General features: G+C 31.3%; 2 protein-coding genes across 3 annotated transcripts in view; one reads left to right on the top strand and one right to left on the bottom strand.

Moving 5' to 3' along the window:
• LOC131844581 (flotillin-2) overlaps nucleotides 1-20,707 on the top strand; it is a 247,835-nt gene that overhangs the window by 166,127 nt on the left and 61,001 nt on the right. The gene's annotated exons all lie outside the window — the stretch shown is intronic.
• Nucleotides 7,291-19,898, bottom strand: LOC131844510 (glucose dehydrogenase [FAD, quinone]). Its single transcript, XM_059193424.1, has 4 exons — nucleotides 19,814-19,898; nucleotides 10,726-11,097; nucleotides 10,022-10,272; nucleotides 7,291-9,384 (listed from the first exon to the last, which is right to left on the bottom strand). The coding sequence occupies exons 2-4, from the start codon at nucleotides 11,067-11,069 to the stop codon at nucleotides 8,024-8,026; spliced, it is 1,956 nt and encodes a 651-aa protein (XP_059049407.1). The 5' UTR covers nucleotides 11,070-11,097; nucleotides 19,814-19,898; the 3' UTR covers nucleotides 7,291-8,023.

Genomic DNA, 20,707 nt, shown 5'->3' with positions numbered 1-20,707 from the left:
GTTTGTCCAGCATATATCGTTAATGCAGTCAAGTGGAGTATTTCATTTTTGATGACCATGGTGAATTTAGTGGTTTAGCACATCGCTTTACTCCCGATGGTCGCGGGTTCGTTTTCTAGCACGGTTCAACAATTTGCATTAATTAATATTATAGTTTGTGTTCCGACGTTTTCTATATATTTGCTAAAAAAATGTATTTAAATATCATCACGAGTTGTATATTGTCCAGAAAACAAGCTCTACTTTCCTTGGGACTAGACGATGCCATTATTATTGTCCTAGCTAATTCATTTATTAAAAAAAAATTAAATGAATTTCGCAAATCGTTATAATAGTTTGTGTTTACTTTCTTTATAACAAATTTTCTCTCTCTTTATAATATTAGTAAAATTATATTTGAATGTTCTCAGCCACTATGATTTCATCAGTCAGTCAAGCCAAGTAAATCTCTTTGTTACTATCAGTTTTACTAACTGTACCGTATAACAAGAGGTTTAACAACTCTTACGGTTAAATCGCATTATGTTTACGCTCATTACATGTTGTAGTTATCATGACCAGTTTTGTATGCATCATCTCTTTTTAGATGTACATATTAATGTATGTATTTGTATATATTTGTTGATATCTATATCAACTTATTCTATCTGGCTTACTTATACTCCTGAACGGGTGCTGTTCGTAGGGACTGGTCGGCACCGATTGCTATGACTGATATGATTTATTTAATTTTGTCAATTTTACTATTTAGCAGTTTGTAATCGTCCAAATCATAAAAATGTAATGCTGTGTTCAGTTGTGTCAATGCTGTTACATTTATTTAAAAGAGCAACACGCAAGTTTCCATACTTATTGTGATGAGTCTGTTTTCCGAATGAGTGGTAGAATAGACAATCAAAAGAATGTTATATGATTATTCAAAAGTGCTTATATGAAGTAGGTTGATATATACATTTGAATAAAGATAATTTCTATTTCTGTAACATATTATATCAGATAAAAAATTATATCTTATTTTAACTAATATTAGTTAAGTTAATTAGTTAATAATATATATTTTTTATATGCTGTACAGCATTTGAAATGAACAATGACTTCAATTATTTTTTAAATAATTAAAATATTTACGTTAATCTTGGTCTGAACAGACAAAGACGCTGACAAATGCTACGATGTTAGAATTTTCTATCCATTTATGTTATATGATTGTACGTATTTATATTATGCGGATTTTTGTAAATATGACAAGCACTATAACCCGTTTATAATTGTTTTACCTATTTTATTATAGCTACTCATTTTGGTAATATCTGCATAAAATTGCTGACTAGACTTTAATATTATTTTAATTTTATATACACAGGTCATTTTTGCAATAAAGAAAAAAGAGATAATGTGTATAGCGGTATTTATATCTCGAAATTTGAAGTCATGCTGGATATAAAAACAGCTGTGATACTTTTGGTCTGTCTTGAGTAAATTGAGTATTATTTTTAAATTATTAAACATTGATTAACTAAATTTTAATAATTTCAAAATAATGCAAATGATAATTCATAGTCAGATTGAAAAAAGAAAAATAGGAAATTTTACTATAATCAAACCAAAATTCAAACAAACATTCATTTTTGTAGTGTCATTGAACAAATAGTAATGCAGATCATTTGTTAATTTAACGTGGAGATAAACGGATTAGCTAAACTATTGGTATCTTTAACTCAAATTTTACTATAGAAAGTAACATTTTAGTTTAAATTTAGATTAACTCAGTTAAATAGTTTAACTTAGTTTAAAGTTTTAATTAGAGCTATTGCTCCAAGAGTTTAAAGAGTATTAACATACGACATATCATCTGAAAAAATCTTTAATGTTATCAATCATATGTTCTTAGTCTTAAATTCAAATGGTACATACTTATTTTAAAATAGGTGCTTGCTAGTACTTTGTACAGACTTACGTAGAATACAAATCTCTTATTTATATCCGCAGTATATACTCTAGTTGCATACCATGTCCTACTTGGTAATAAAATGGAAGAATCGCTCTTATTTTACATAATGAAACTTCCTGAATGGTTGATACCATCTATCTTCATTCCAGTGCCTTTATATCACAGATATAGATATAGATAGACATCGGTATTATTCAATTACTATTGTAACCATAAGTAATAATAATAATGACACTTGTCAAAAAACTTCACAAAGCGCCTTCTAGTTCCACGCTAAGCTTGTTATGGCTGCTAGATAACTGATTGAAATACTTAACATCTCACATTTTTGTAAATACATACTTAAAATATACATAGAGAACACCCAGACCATTGCAAACAATCACGAATACAAATGTTTTCATTCATGATTGAAATTGAACTAACCTATATTCTGCCATTCCCATAGAAATTTTAGGAACGCTTTTACCCGTGTAATGATGTGCCCTGTGTTTTCCGTTATCACAGGCGAGTGTACCAATCCATATTAATGTAAAAAATGTCCTGACACCGACTTGGTCTTTAAACCAAAACATACAACAGTTATACGCTTGTTATGAAAACAAACATAAAATAAGTCCAATTGAGCTTACGCTGAAGAGCATGTTTTTGCATAACGGCACTGGACTTCTAACAAAACGTGTAATGTTGCATAACAATATGGCATCGTTGTGTACTGTAGATTAAATATCTCATTACTGGGTGCAACCTACTTACCTATATAACGATTACTTCCGAGATTGACCCCGGTCAAACCATTTTCGTTGAACAAAGCCAACAATTGCATTGTTAGTAAAGTTTAAAATATTTCCGCTTTGATGCTTCCAAATAAATATATCGACCACTGCAACTACAAACAGTGGACAAAATAATTATGCTTATTTATATCGTTACGTGAATGTTTCTTTTTGAATATATAAATGTATAATACAATTGTATAAAAATTGTTGCATTTTAATCTTTTCATGTAATTATGTTCTCAAATTAAATTTATTATAGTAGTTGTATGGGACAGAGGACCTGAAATATGTTATTAGTAAGTAGAAAAGATACTAAGACATTTATTTTTATTCATGTTTAACTTAAATGCTATGTATTAATGGCGATTACGTTTTAATTAAGCCACAACATCATATTTTGAAGATTAACTAAATTTCTTTCAAGTCGATGTTTTCAAATGTTGTAGGTGATTCTCAGTTATTTATCAACAGCTAATGTAACATTATATTATTTCTACAAGCCATTAAATATATATAATTGTAAAACAAAAACAAATGTTCGTCGTGTTGAAATAATTACAAATATAGAATGTGAGGTCCAAATACGACCTCATGAGTAGGAGCCTTGTGGTTAGACCACAATAAATAATTAGAACGTAATATTTAAACCCGACATGGGGCTGTTGAACAGAGCAGACATGAAATGTAACTGCATACTTATTGTATGAAGTTCAACACAAATAGAAAACCACGGGACTGTGTATAATGAAAGGATGAAAAAATGGAAATGAAATACACCGTAATTTTTACTGCGGAACAAACTAATAAAAATCTAAGATTCAGAAAATAAAAATGATATGATAAAAGGTTTTCTGGAAGAGACTGCACAATATTACTTGTGTTAGTAGTTCGCATTTTGTACCTTATTATTCTGTTAATTATGATTCTTGTAATGTATATCGAGTGTAATAAAGAGTTAATAAATAAATTTAAAAAGAAGACTCAATATTGCCCTAGTTGATAGTTTACGCGTACAAATTGAAGTATACATACAGGTTGCATAACCGGCGTACCGGTCAAGTCTCCCTGCTGATAAACTGTGGAGTGGGCAGAAAGCGTCCACTCATTGTTCTTGGCGGTGCGATCATCGCGACGCATCGTCGACAGTTAGGTAATCGCATCATGTAAGCGACAACTCATGCGCACCGCTTATTAGGTACTTTACACGCGATTCACAAGCAGGAGGCTTACCAACGATCGCTGCAAATATCTGCCATATCAAGAATTATAGATGTATCTTGTGTATGTCCATAGGCAATATATGAAAATCAGTTCGCCTCATGAAATCGCAAATAATCTACTGGGGTGCTTCCCGTGCGTGCTTTTTTAATGTGAGCGATGCAAACACACAACTTATATACCTATATATTGCAATTTGTTAACAACTAAAGTACTTATGTTTATTTTACTGTGTTTTCTGTTTGTCCTCTTACACCAAATTGAGTTCTATTGTATAATAATAATTTGGTATACAAATAAAAAAACTAACTATTTTTCTATGTACTCTGGTGATTTTATTGAGAATAAAACACAACATTCAAGAGTGTTATATAAATGGTATCAGCGTTAGCAACTAGGTACCCTGTCGACATATAGAAAAACGCAACACATTTTATTTGGTATATTTGAATCCAATATATTAGCGGACGAAGCTATCGCCATTTCTCAGATAGGACTGGTTTGTTATAGGTGTTTCCGTCACCGGATACTCCGGTTAGAATTTTATTATTTTGGTTTCGGTTAGATTGGACCTCTCATGACCTTTCCGCATGGAATCTGTTGACATATTGACAAATCAATACTGCATGCTTCGCTTACAGAAGATCTCGGATTTAATGTTCGTCATCGTATAGTTCTTTTTGTATAATACTAGGTCAGATTACATTAAAAGGACTTTTCCTAATTATTTGTTATTGTGTATTATGTTAAATATATCAAAATGTGACGAAAAAGTAAAAAAAAATAGTTTGATACTAACCTGTATTTTAGTGAAATTAAGTATTGCTTTATATTAATACTAGCTATCCCGGCAAACGTTGTTTTGCCATATAAATTGATAACGCTATAAAAAAATAGGGGTTGGTGATAGAAAGGTGAAAGGTTTAGGGTTATATGTATTTTTTAATGACACATAATAAAATTATAAATATATATAAAAAATTTTGCCCAAAAAAAGGGTGGACATCTCTTATCACTTAGGGGTATAAAAAATAGATTGTAGCCGATTCTTAGACCTACTGAATATGCATATAAAATATCATAAAAATCGGTCAAGCCGTTTCAGAGGAGTATGGTAACTAACATTGTGACACGAGAATTTTATATATAAGATTATAACTTTACATTAAAGTTTTCCAAACGCTACACACATGTTTTTGCAAAAGTAAACTCATTCAAAATTTAAAGTGTTATTGTAATACATACTGTTATATTTCTTTGTTATCTTGTAAAATTTCCTTGAAAGAAAATATTAGCTATATCTCTTTCTATTTATATATTAGCGCCATCTATAGCATTACGACTTAAGCAGTAATCTCAAGAATGCTTTAGTATGTAATATTATGTTATCTGTGCTTTAGTTCAACACTTTTAAATTTTCTTTGCGTATAACATTGATTCCAATAGATGGCGTTATATGTTACAATATATTTAACTGAAAATTATGAATGCACGTAGTGGAAGTATAAATACATATAGGTAATTTATATAAATTTAAAAGATCTAGCAAAAGTAAAAATTCACTGAAAAAATAGTGTAGAATAAAAATATTCTTATTCTATGCTACTGTAACGTAATAATGTCTACTCTACCTAGCTTTGAAAATCTAGAAAAAAATATTTCATCGAAAATCTGATAATATCACATACAAAAATTAATGGTCACTTACAGTTAATGTTTAGATACATAATTTTATAAAATAAACAATTTCAAATACTTATATAATTTACTTAGAAAACACTGATTCTAACAGAGATAATGTTGAATACAGATTATAATCGAATCCGTCGGAACCATCGGAGGCAAGGCGTGTTAAGCCGCAGGACCAGCGAGGTCGTCTTTGTTAATACGATGATTTATTGATTTACTCATATACCCATGTACTTAGCGTCAACTTACACATCTATAATAATTTCTATGTATATAACAAGTTTAGGTTGTAGGGAAATGGTTACCAACCAAACGGCCGTGACATATGGATGTTCGATTTTGGCCTTTACTAAAAATGTTCTGTGACCGTGAAAGCAAAGAAATCTTATAATTTATTGTGTATACTTACCTAATAGTACGAGTATGTATAAAGTGACCATTTGATGTAGTTCTCATGTATATATTTTTTTGTATATTTCATTTTGTTTCGTACTGTTGTGAGGCGCGAAACTAACTTAAAAGCCACTCTACAATATGTAAGTAATTAAACCATATAGATGATATAGATATATAAAACATGTAAACATATAGAATGTGATCTTTATGATTGAATTTGTAGGAAGATTTCGTACAAAGTTTCATCCGTAGTCACGAGGACCGTTTGATAAGGTGTGCCTTGGTTAAACGGTGAGATACTAGTATTATAAAGTTCGGAGGTATGTCTGTCCATCTGGAATGCCCTCAATAAGCGGTATGGTATACCACGGGTATTACATTATCTCATTATGATGTCCGTGGTGTTCTTTATGTACATAGGCTTTTTTATGGATGATAATAAAAAGAGACACCCGTCTGGGTTAATCGTTTACGTTGGCGGGGTCCTCGTGGAGGACGATGAAAAACCACGTAGGTCAACCTGACATGGTACATTGTCAGTAATGGGGTTATTAGTACACATTCCTAACAGTCCTCTCCCCTCCCTCCCATGTACAACGGTCACCACTTGCCATCAGTTAGCCCGTCACTTGCTTGCCATTCTAGTTACATAAAGATAATTATGGTTGAATAATAAAATATATATTAGAAACAATAGTATAATTATAAAAAAACAATAGCTGAAAAATAATTAACATAAAATCAAATCATATTTAAAAAGTTAGTTGCGAGTGATTGTATCCAAAGATGCTAGCGATGAGCGTTCTAATTGTCAGGTATAATAGTAAGTAGTTTTATATAAAAATATCTTAATTACCCATATAACACAACCACGCATTAATTAATAACTTACTGTTTTTTATACACAATATTTACATGTCAGATACAAAGATCTTAAAATAATATAATAGATTTATCTAGAATTAAAGCTATCAAATAAGAAGTATTTGAATTTTATAATTTATAAAGCTCACGAGTATGGTCACAACAATATCTGTAAGAATAACTTTGGTTTTACACGATAGTTTGGCTTCTTGATCAACGATAGCTTGGTAACCTTTTTGTTTATCACCATAAATAAAATTAACAGTCTTAAATGAGCCTCATAATGTAGTAAAGAATTTTATTCTAAAATGCCGCAGAATAAACTGTACTTTTACTTAAAATGATTTTTTTAAAGAAGAATGAAGATAATATGTTTACTTAATACGCCTGAATGTACATGCATTATTCTTTAATATACAATAAAAAAACATGTGCATTATGTTATCTTTCTTATTCCTTACAATGCTCTACGTCGATCAGTCAGTCTTGTGCATAGTTGACTAAAATAGCTCAATTTTGCTTGCAGCTCTCTTGCATTCGTTTTCAACCCGAGTCACAGGCTTGGCTCCTGTATTTTTTAACATGACCTGTTGCGTTTTATCAAACGAACTAAAGAATGAAAGATGTGCGAACTAGTTCAAGTAGTTCATATTTGGAAGCGCTCTTCCGAACTAATGCGTTCGCGAACTACATAAGCCTACAGTCAGGACATACACATGAGCCTTATACTAACTGGTAGATATTGTCATGTCCAACAAAAATTAGGTACTATGAATATAAAAAAATTAAGTCCCTTTTCCATACAACAAAGCTGCGAATCAAGGTCATCATATATTTCATAAACATTTTACGTATAATTTGCTACAAACTCTTAATTGAAAATAATGTAATCTTAAATGTACAAATTAACTACTACTGACTTAATAATTAGGCGTGATCAGCATATTTTATTGTCAGCAATTCATCCCTACTTATGTATCCAAGACTAGAACCGATAACGTTGTTTTATATAAACTAATGAAAAATATAATATCACATGTATGTTAAAACGAATACCCTCTAATAATATATCAGATTATATGGCCTAATTTCCCTTGGTTTTGTCTAGATTTCTATAACTATTACGTCATCTCTCTATCTTGCAAAGAGGATATTGACGTTTACTCTTAACACCTAATTGTCCTAATCTGGAACATCTATTTGACCTACGACGTCTTTTTTGTAGCCATATTTCTTTGATCATGTCAGCACCCTTCTCTCCAATCATAATAGTTGGAGCATTAATATTCCCATTGGTGATAGTAGGCATAATACTAGCGTCTATTACTCTAAGTCCTTCTACGCCATAAACTCGCAGCTGAGGATCAACCACTGCCATAGGATCAGTAGATGGTCCCATTTTAGCTGTGCATGAAACATGGTATATCGTCATGGTGTATTGTCGTATAAGGCAATCCCAATACTCGTCTGTATATAGTGGAAGGTGTTTGCAGTTTGGAACAGGTTTGCTGTGAAATCTGGCTCCAAAACGCTTCATTGCTTGAGTTTCTCCGACAGCTATTGCAGCCTTAACACCTTCTCTCAAAACACCGACATCATCCGGATGCGTTAAATAATTGTGGAACATTAGTGGATAATCAAAAGGATTCTTAGATCGCAACTTAATAAATCCTCGACTCTTTGGTCGAAGCATCATAGGAAATATACCGAAAACATCTTTATTATTAATTTCAGCAAAGACTTCATTGTAAAATTCATCAGTGAGACTATGAGCTTTTTTGACCTGCGTACCACCATCTGAATTTGTTGAACATGAAGTCATCATGAATTCAATATCCGGCCAATCGTCAGAGGCATTTGCATACTTGGTATTTATGAAGGCAACTACTTCTAATCCAATGCTCGAAGTCAGAGGCCCGTCTTCAGTAACAGCATAGCGAAGTGCAGAATTTATATTTACCAGTCTATTCATGACTAAACTAACTGGGTAGTCTATTTTAAAGGCTAGACCACCTACTGCTATATGATCTTGTAAGTTTTTTCCAACACCAGGAGAGTCATGCAAAACGTCGATGCCAATTTCACGAAGATGGCTTTCAGGTCCAACTCCGGATAGTAAAAGAAGTTGAGGAGATCCAATTGATCCAGCAGAGAGAATCACTTCTTTTTTGGCATAAACAATTTGCATCTTACCATCTCTAAAGAATTCCACACCATATGCCCTCTTGGTTTCTTTATCTATCAATACTTTTGTAACGTGTGAAAATAGAGCAATATGAAGATTTTGACGTAATCTAACTGGACGGAGAAAGGCTTTCGCAGTGGAACAACGGGTTCCACGCCGTATAGTTAACTGATACCAGGCGTAGCCAGTTTGTTGCGCTCCATTTACATCCACGATATCATAACCCATTTCTTCACCGGCTTGAAGAAAAGCTGCACCGATTGGTGTGTTGTAAGGAGAGTCTTGGACAGTTAAATAACCACCTGAAACCAACAGTTCATTGATTTATTTCTTTACTCTACAGTAAATAGTAATAACACGTTAATAATTTATTTAAATTTATGTTGATGGTCAAGAGCCATGATCACGACCTTACTACACAACCTGCCTGCACCTCATTAGTTACGTCACAATCATGGCTCTTGAGTGAATTAAAATTCGACGCCTTCAAATAATAATTATAGTATGTAATATTATGTTATCTGTGATTATAGTAACATTAAGTGAAATTTTTAATGTAACTGATTATAGTTTCGGTTATTATTTTGTTATACTAAAGTCAATAAAAGTTGTCTTTTTTGAGACTTTTTGAGATTTATCGGACAAAATAAAATAATGCACTATTTCAAATAAAAAATAACATCTATACAAAAAAATATAGAAAGTAAAATGTATTATCTTTTCTAGTTCTGCCTATTTACATTGTTCTGCTCTCCACATTGCCCGCGTGAACTCAGGTTACAACTATTATTAAGTAAAAAATATTTTAATTATGAATATCTAAATTAAAAGTGGTACCATGGGTGCATATAAGTGACAGTTGTCCTTGAATGTCAGATGGCCTATCAGCTTGGTTGCCACAATCTATAATTACTATAATTACTAATAACTCATAATTACCTGTAGAATGATGTCTAACATCTCTAGCTAAATATGGGTTACGTTGATCCATTGACTTCTTGAAATATGGCAGCACGTCTTCATATCCCCAGCCTGGATTTCCGAACGACTCCCATTGGTCGAAGTCTCTTTTATTACCACGTATATACAGCATAGTGTTGAGAACCGACGAGCCTCCGAGAACTTTCCCTTTTGTCCAGGCACAACGTTTATCTATCATGGCTTGACATGCAGTGTCCTGTGGTTCTGTCCTGAAATTTTAATTGACTTTATATAATGACTAATTTTCGTCATCGTATCAGTGGAACAAATTGATTGACCGGAATTGAAAGTTGCGTCTTTTATGTAGTCCTAGTTTTATGACAATTAGTTTAGACGATAATGAGTAAGAAACAAAGAAATTTACTTTTATTTTATAATAATATTTTGTAAAGATTCAGATATTCATGGATGGTACATATTATATTTACATGATGGTATACAGTACTCAGTATATACGTACATGCAGATTCACATCTAAAGTCTAGATTTAGGACATATTTGATCATCATACAGATGAGATTATGTCTAAAGTTGATGCAGATGCATATTATATATGGATTACCACTTTCTATTCCGTAATAAAACATTTATTCATTTTCAAATTTCTATGACGATAAAAGAATATGAGTAAAGAGTAAAAAAAAGAAAAAAATGGAGCATACCTATATTTCCAATCCAATTTACTCTTGTGTAAATACAATGACAACAGAGGTACATCAGTTATTTCAGTCTCATGTCCACCAGCTTCTAACAATAGCACGTTCCATCCCTCAACTTCAGACAATCGATTTGCTAGCACCGACCCTGCTGATCCCCCGCCTACTATCACAAAATCGTAGGTCTCTCGAAGAGTGTTTTGATTGAAAGGTCTATTTTCGGGGTCTATTATATCGTAGTTGAAGTATGCTAGGGTTGCCAGTAATAGTGGTATGAAACTCAGGGTGCCGACACCAGCAATCGTGAGAGCCGACTTCGCGGCCACCGAAGCCACTGTCCCCAGAGCCATGGTTGTATCAGTCCAGCCTCATTTGTACCTGGAAATGAATATTTCAAAAAATATTTACAAAAATATTGTTCGACCAGTAAGTAAATTTTTTTATATAACAAGAATGGCAATTAAGCTGATGGCCCACCTGATGGAAAGTGGCAACGGTCATTTACAGATATAACAGAGATACTAGAGACAGAGTACTATCTCTATACAGAGATATAGAGATCATACAGTGAAGTGATGATGACACCTTATGCGTTGCCGTTCCTAGAACCTATGCCTTCGTAACCTGTTATTTTACTGTACCTAAAAATAAACAAAATGACCATCAAGCTACTGAGCGTTACAAAACAGATGCGACTGACTTATACAGATAACTTTGTGCAAAATTTCAATCGGCTAATTGATCAATGACTAAAACACAGGTTACTACTAATATTGACTGCAGGTCAACTTTATAAACTAACCTTTCCAAAGCTGACTTAGGAAATGCCGTTGTGTATTTCCCTATAAAAACAAGTTCGCCAGTCGTGCTATATTAGCTGAATTATTGATGCATGTACTTGTTTATTAGTTTAATGATGAAGGTTGCCCCTTCTAATACAGCATAAGGCTACTTACTGATACTAATCGTGTATACATAGAATTATAAGACAACAGCTGGAATCGAAACTTCTAACATCCGATATGTTCTTGTTTTTTTTTAAATTTCCACAAATGGCTATTTGTGTTAGAATTTTATTTCAGATTTTATAAAAAATCTGATTAAAGTTATAGATATATAGCCATTCTTTTTTATCACATAAAGTATCATTACATTTTCATTGGTAGCTAGTTACTTTAATAACAATATAAAAATACAAGTAATATTTATTCCTAAGTATACCATAAATTAACATTATATTATAACCAACCCATGTATAGAATAGAAACAACGTGGAAAACAAACCCTTCCATTGATTTCCACGTGTTTTTTCTTTCCACGCTCACATTTGCTAATTGTATTTCGTTATAAAAAAATAATATTTATTTAAGAATATAATGAGGGACTAAAAAATCAATTGCGGTATGACGCCTTCGTTCGTGCGAAGCCAGATCTGATTTGTTGTTAACTGCACTTTGTAATATTATTTGTTAATATACGAGTTCCAGTTAAGTAATTTCCTCTATTTTCGAATATATTGCTAATCTATTAAAGTTATTGTCGGCAGTAATTACAATTACATGAATTTCTGAATAATTGCTATGAATTATTTTCGACAAACCAGTTTCATTACAAATTTTTTAAATTATTTGTAACATTAATTTTTATACAACTGGAATAGCAAACAAGCTGACTGCACCTAGTAGTAAGCGGTAGTCATCGTCAATATACATGAACAACACTTCGTGCATCACATTATTATGTGACCCATGATACCACTAATGCGTTGCAATTTTAGAAATTACGTCAAACGCAATACAGCTCACAAGAATAGCTGCTTGGTGGATGGAAACGTGAACATAAGGAACCCATATATATATATATATATATATATATATATATATATATATATATATATATATATATATATATATATCTCTAGTTTATTTTATATGTAAATATTTATCAAATGTCTATAAGTAATCTTAGATTAAACTTTGCTTAATTTGGAGTTAGATGGTGCTATATGAGTGGCGCTAGATTTGTTCCAAACTTTTTGGTGACAACAAATTTAAAGACAGTATTATGATAATACAAAATAAATATTTTATCATAGTTCTGAACATCAGTGACAATATTATGATGACATTACTTCCATTGAGTAACGAGAAGTAGAACAAATATGATAGTCATCCGCAAACAGAGTCAACGATGAGTGTAATTGCATATGAAAGGCAGCAAGCACCTTTCGCACTCAGTACAGTATTGAATACCTATATGTGCCATACGATACTCACGTAACGATTATGTAAACACTCCTTGTCACATGGTAACACAATCATTGTTCACGAGTCTCGACCTTAAAACGGCATAGGTCTAAAGGCATTGCGAAAAGTCTTACCTTACATAGTTACTTGTTGAGTTTCGGTTCGAAGAAGTCGATACACGGTCTTGAAAGGTGTTTCAGCTCGCTAGACAGTGTCAGTATTCAAACTGAACCAGTTTATATGAACTGTTCTTTTTTGCATTCATAATATTACATTTACTGTTAAGGAAGATCTACTATTTTGCAATGGATCTATATCACTGATATATCTATATCAGTGTGTAAAATGGACGAGGACACAAACATTAACTTGAACCTATATCTTCTTAAACTACGAATTCAGAATATTTAAATAATAATTAAATGTCATATTGAAAGTAAAAATTCTTGCGCAGTTTTATTCAAATGTTTATTTAAATGGAAAAGTAGTTGCGTAGATTCAATTTAGAATTACTTTTCATAAGAACAGTGTCCAATGTTATGATAAAAAATTGTCTTTGGTCATTGTGCCACTTGCGCCGTCTATCTCTGTCTATGGTTATGCTTTCAGATAACAATCAACAGTGAAGATTGCAGGGTGCAAGGTCGTGAGAGCACGGGTTACGTGATGGTTCGTTTAATAAGGACAAAGAGCGCATAAACATTAATAAATTGAGGTCGTATGTAGACGACGTTATAGTCGTTATGGTTGCATTACGAAAGGGCGAAGGGACATGTATTGTCAGAGTTGGTTCATCATCCATTTATACATATGTATGAATTGATGGGATAATGGACACTGACTTTTAAAATTTCATATTTAGTAAGGAATTTAGTTCATCAATGCCATTGTGCACCTAATTGTTATGAATGATTTTCTTCCAAAAATATAACCGGAACACTCGTATGAATATATAAGAAGGTATATAATAGTATTGTATAAATATAAAATTCTCATCTCACAATGTCTGAAACGGCTTGATCGATTTTTATGAAATTTTATATGCATATTCTAATATGATAAGGGTTGTCCACCCCGAACATTTATTTTTTGGACAAATTTTTATTTATTTCCTTTTTATAATGTGGCATTAAAAAAACACAACTCAAAATTTTCATCCTACCTTTCTATCACCAACCCCTATTAACCCATATAAACTAAAATCGCTATTAAAAATAGCGATTTTAGTTTATATGGCAAAACAACGTTTGCGTGGTCAGTTAGTAATATGTAGTATAGGCGTAGTCCTAAAGGGGCTTGCTCAACATCCGTTTGCTTCGGTTTTGTCTGTTTACTTGTCACTTCTGCGCAATTTGTTTGCAAGAATTTAACAAAAAAATCGTTTCATAGTTCCAATGGTATTGTGTGAATAGGAGCATTACTTTCCGTTCAGTATGACATTACTAACACTTCATAAACTCACATGATTTACCGTGTCATTGTTACAACAATGTAACAATGTCTGCATCATGTGTACGCGACTAATTCATACGGAAATACATTTTATTTGAATTTTATTAGAACATCTTTAATATGTATTAATTTATCGGATATCCGAATCCGCTTTATGCCCGATTTTGAAGGAAAGACTTCCTTTGAGAGACCTTGCTTTGAAAAGAGATTCTTAATTCGGCGATATTATTACTGTGCATATTCCATATGTCTTCAAATGAAACTGCTCTATCTTTGTACAAAATATTAGTATTGTACATATACTTAAATAAAAACAATTATCTTTTTTTAATATACAGCGTCGCTGTACTTACTCTGTAGTAATCTAAATAAATAGTACTTGTACTTTGTACATTTCCGCAAACATCACGACAAAATGGTTGAAAGTATTTTACAAAAATTCAGAATATCAAATTAAAATGATATATTATATGATAAACAAAAATTGTCACAGGAGTTTCTTATATAAACTAAGTATTAAGAACAGACTTATCAAAAGTTCCGTGAGGACCGCAAAACAATACATCCAATAAAAATCTAAATGAAATATCCATAGAATGACGGAAAATCTTTGTTAAATTGTATAAAGGCCTTTTTACCAAACAATGAAATATTAATATTACTTTTAAATCATAGTAGCTGGTAACTAAGAGGATATATTAATAAATATATTATTATAAAACAATCATTAAACAATTAAAAACTGTATTTTGAAAAAATTAAATAAATACTTGGAACTTCCTTCACAAGGAGCTGTCTACCTGCTAAGGTCAGCAAATTTGTGATTGCAAACTAACTTGCTTACATTGACTGCAGTTAGAGTCAATATTAGTTGAATGTAATTAAAAACCGGCCTGTCGCGTGTTTAGTCATGTTTAAGGTAGGGTACCTACGTGTAGCTGTTATTAAGTAGTTGACAATCGTGATCATTTTCGTAGTAATTTTGTGTTTAATTGCTATTTACGTTCTTCAATTTTAATATTTAATAGAATATGTAACTGACAAATATAAACAGTGATATCTATAAGAGTATCATCTAATAGATGAAATAGAGAATGTATCTGTATACATGAATATAGAGATTTTTATATGGCACAAAATAGTAAATATTAACATTAACAATTTATAATATTTAAAATATAAATTTGTATACATATAGCTATAAACATTACATTTTCTTTTCAGCCTATTGGTTAGTTTTCTTTCAATTTTTTATCAGGCAAATAAAGAAAATAATTATAGTTCTTTGCTGAATAGATAGAATAAAAAAAAATTATGTAAGTAGTTAAACTGACTAAACTTATTATTTAAATCGATACTTACAATATGTCGTATTTTTTATTCTTATTGTGATCATAACTTGTAAAACTCAATTTTTAATTAAAATAGCGTGATGAAGAATCCGTAAATATTTCTCGTTGGTACACAGAAGGGATCCTATTAAAGATTACTAAAGAAAACGCATATAACGCGTTATAAACTCGACACTGGCTGTAATTAAAGCCACGCAATGTGAACTCGGTCTCACAGTAGGTAGGTTTGGTGTAAAACTACACTAGCATGGTGTATGGTATGGAGATATATCTGATGCACCTATACTTACCTACTGACTCCATTCATATTGAATACAATGTTTCGTCATGAGGACCGGCTTACTTTCACTGCATCGTGGATGCATTTCAAGCGCATTGCAAGAGACTTAGACCGAGGAAAGATTTACAGAGATTTATTGTTTATATTATTAATATTGTATTTTTTGTTACGATTTTTCTTTTAAACTTCTGTTAAAACATATTTACTGAACATTTAAACTTATTTATTACTCACTAAATTATTACTTAAATGACAATACCTGTGTATGCACAAGATTTAATTTAAAAAAGAAATTCAGTTTAGTTCCTTACTAATTCTTTTCGTCACATAGAATTAGCGCAGCCTGTGTGATAATCATGAAAAACTTTTCATAAATAATTAATAATATGATTATCATAAATCAAAGTTTTTTATGATTAATATTTTAATATTATTTTAGCGTATTCTTATAGGAAAATATAACGCATTCTGAGCAATAAGAAGCTTCATTTATGGAAATAATTGTAGTACAGAAATTTATATAGGTGTATGTACATATTTTTTATACATAACCCTGAGCAAATGAGTTTGATTTGCGCTTTGCCGGTTTTCTAATCCATACGCTGTTACCACATCAGTCAAGGTATATTCGAATAAATAGAGATGACTGACTATAGCATACACATATAAACAATCAAAGCCTTTAATTAGCACATAGGCAATTTTATTGCAATGTATAAGTGTAAATATTATGCAAGGACCAGTAAAGTTCAACTGTTGAAACTCGTAGTGAACTTCATGGCGTAATCACACTTGACAAAAATCACAACCCGGAAAATAAGTGTCTATTTCGTATCCAAAGACGTGTAAAGTTGTCATGACTGTGTCATCTATGTACACTTGAATACAAACTGGCCATATGTCTTACGTATTCAAAGGCGGTCTAAAGAAAAAAACACATGAATGTTCATGAATTGCAAAAAAAAAAACTACAATTTTCTTTACAATTAATGTGGATTAATTCAGTGTTGCTTCTATGCCGTTGTTCGTAGTCAATTTAATTTGACGGCTTCAGAAGCACACCGCTTTGCTTCCTATGGTCGCGGGTTCGATACCGCGCAAGGTCCAAACATTTGTATTCGTGAATATGATTGTTAGTATCGGTCTCAGTGTTTTTTATGTATGTTATATATGTATTTAAGTATTTCTATAAATTGTCTGGTACCCATCAACGAAGATTCATATCTTCCTCAATCTATCAGCCCCCACTGGTTTTCTAGTCTGATCAGCACGTCGTGGTGAAATCAACAAAAATTAACTACCATTGTTTAGGAGTTGTTACGAAAAATCCTGCACTTGACTTACTATAAATGTGAGCGAAAAATAAAAGTTGTCAACATACATATCTTCTTACTGGCTAAATAAAAGAAATATATACCAAAGAACCGACTAAGGAATCGATTACATAAATGATAAAAAGGTATTGTATTTCACATAAAACATTGCTAAATATACATATATAGGTATTCTTTCATATACACGATATAATATTTTGACATAACGTCAAAATAGTTTGTTTTTTATAGAGGTAACTACAAAAAAATATTTATAACTTTTTTAATTATTATCATTGCTAAGTTTTACATATCGTATAAAAAACCTGAATATCATTAGTTTTAATCTGACTGACACCAAAAATTTAATGTGAGAATTCGATTTTTGAAATAAAAAATGTATTTTTATTCTTAATTAAATTGACATGGCAACAGAAGGCCATGTTCATTTTACGTTGTCAAATGCAGTTATTTCTGGACAATGGCAATAGTTGACAATGCCTGTGCCCACAGTGACATCTAAATGACAGTTGTGAACATATTTATTTTAAATTTTGAATGTACGTTTTTTTAAATACAAATGAACTTTACCTTTCATTATATGCAATAACAAAGTGATGTACTGTCAAATTGAAACATTTCATAACATTACTAATGAGTTATAGCGTCAATAAAAATTGTTGTTTTTTCCAAATCATTTAAAAGGAATTCTATATTAGTGTTTCATATTATGTATATAGTTTTATTTTTTCAAGTTTTTGTTTTTAGTCTAACTGCAATTAATGGTACAGAGAAAAAAGACTTTTTAATAGATGAATATATAATAGTGCCCCAGGCTGTGCTAACAGTATTCATTGGCACCATTGTTGGATGACATCAGTAAACCCATTGTAGCATTCTCATCATGTCTCAGATAGTTTCCTGGGGTGACCTCGTAAAGGTCGATCTGATATTCACAGCTTATTACATTGCAAATTATTATAGTGTAGTACTCATATTAGAAGTAATCCATGCCCCGCAATGGGGCAATAATTCTTTTTTGTGAGGATATATTCATCAATATCATTTTATAATTTCGATATTGACATTTTTAGAAAAGTAATAGTATCTTATTACAAAAATTTTATAAATTACAAACTATTGCAAAATATTGCTAATGTATTGGAAAGATCATTATAAGTTCATTACAAATCATTATATATAATATTCACTTATTAGAATGTGATGTAGAAATTCAAAAATTACTAACCTAACTCATTTATTAACTCAAAATATATAAATGATAAGGAAATATGCTCATACATTGAACTTCAATATTATTGTCTCTATTAATTATATTATCTTTCTATACCTATGTAGAAAAACCAAAAATGAACCCGTTGCTCTTAGAATTTTTTTCACACAGTAATTATTAAACGAAGATGTTCTTATTTTTATTATACAGTCATATACATCTGTATACACTCAGAATCCAACAGGAGTAGACCTTTCTGTATCATCTTGGTTAATTCATTGAGTTACATTTAGCGAACAGTCAAAAGCTGAAATTTATCGCTTAAATTACTAACCGATCCAAACTACAAAAACAAAATTTAAAACAGTAAATAACAATATTAGAACATGTTTTTATGTTCTAGTTGTGTTTACCGTTCACGTAGCTTTAGACTAAAGTATTTGTTTATCTATCTGTCAGCGTGCTTGAACAACAAGAATGCTGTAATGTAATTGTATAGGACCATTTTAAGAATAAATTAAAACGATCTTATAAAATTAAATTAGTAAATTGTAAATGTAATATTTAAAATAGTAAATTATCTATAGATGCCAGGGATAATAATTGTAATCTCATAGTGTATGTGTTGTTAATAAAAAAATTGATACTAATTAGTAAAATAATTGTGTTAGTATCACAATTCAATGTTGTCAATAATATTTGGCGACTCTATATATATATTTATTCCAATATTATAACCAGATAAAGTATGAGGGGTTATAGGCGGTAATCTCTGAATATATTGAATCAATTTTGAAAATTCTTTTACCAATAGAAAGCTACGTTATTTGTGAATGTTATAAACTATTTAACATAATAGGATCAACGACCAATAGAAGCGGAGTTGCAATGAAAATTATTGCAAAAACGGGGAAAATTTGACACAGACGAAGTTGTGCGGGTTAGCTGGTATAAAGCATTTAAATAATGAACTAGAATATATCCTTATTTTCTATGTAATACATATTAGAAGTTGTATAAAGTCATTAAATCACTTACCACTTAGATAAGATATATTTGAAACTTTTGATTGGACCTTACCTGCCTAGTATATTTAAGCTACTCAATAGGTTCACCTGCTGACCCGACTACATATGTACTTGAAGGGTACATAAATTATTATTAATTTAGATAAAAACACTTTCACTTATCTAATATGTTAGTAGATAATCACCCACCTGATTCACTCATAAATCACTGTATCCACCGTCAGAAAATTCAAAACTTGCGCGCGCGTTCAATGCATGTATAAGACTGCGCGGGAGTTGTACCGAGTTTCACGAGTTTAGTGAGCTGTCAATGTTAATGCGCAATGTGCCTACTTACAATTCGTTAAGGATGACTTGTTGTGAGTTTTAACCTACTTCAAAAAAAAGGTTCTTTAATTACACGGTATGTCATTTTTTTTTCGATATGCGATATTCGCCTGAAATGGAACTGCTTTAGACTACTCTTTTTATTTGTATCTGTTGTCTCTTCTATTTTCAAGCAAATTTTTGTTCTCTATGACAATATTTTTGCAGTAACTTTCGGGAGAGGAAATTCCACGAAGGAAACCAGTTTTGACAAATATGACCGGTAGAGGAGTAAAAAATCATGACATTCGATTCTCGTGATTTATAGATCAACGCTTCGTAAAAAGCGTCTATGTCCTTCTCCATACTAAGTACTAATGTATGGCTTTAGCGTAGAAATGTAGGTTAAATACTGTACATTATTCTAATCCTAACCTTAGAACTCTATTGCTCAATTATGTTGTAATACTACACAGATCAAATAAATGTAACTCAAATGTGTTGATTATAGTGCATAAAGAACTTCCGATGTACTATAATTTTAAATTCACTATACGCAAGAAATAAGTACATAAAGAAGACTACTCTCTATTCAATGTGATAAGGTTCTATTGTACATACTCATTCGTATTCTAATGCTTAAATGACGTAATGTGTATTCTTTTTATTTGCAATATTTTGGGCAACAAAGAAAACCAAGTAAAAATTGGGAAATATAAGTAAATCTTCACACAACGCTATTTAGTTCCAAACTGAACAGGGCTAGTACTAGACAAC

Source organism: Achroia grisella, unplaced genomic scaffold (assembly GCF_030625045.1).
Source record: "Achroia grisella isolate CSIRO2021 unplaced genomic scaffold, CSIRO_AGI_Agris_v1 utg109, whole genome shotgun sequence".
NCBI lineage: Eukaryota > Metazoa > Arthropoda > Insecta > Lepidoptera > Pyralidae > Achroia > Achroia grisella.
Note: the sequence above shows the minus strand (reverse complement) of the source record. Positions and strands in the feature narration are given on the sequence as shown.

Coding starts and splice junctions, on each gene's coding strand:
- LOC131844510 (XM_059193424.1), bottom strand. CDS start 11,069: ATGGCTCTGGGGACAGTGGCTTCGGTGGCCGCGAAGTCGGCTCTCACG. Junction 10,273..10,725: donor AAATTGGATTGGAAATATAG/GTATGCTCCATT, acceptor TTAAAATTTCAG/GACAGAACCACAGGACACTG. Junction 9,385..10,021: donor TGTTAGACATCATTCTACAG/GTAATTATGAGT, acceptor TGTTGGTTTCAG/GTGGTTATTTAACTGTCCAA.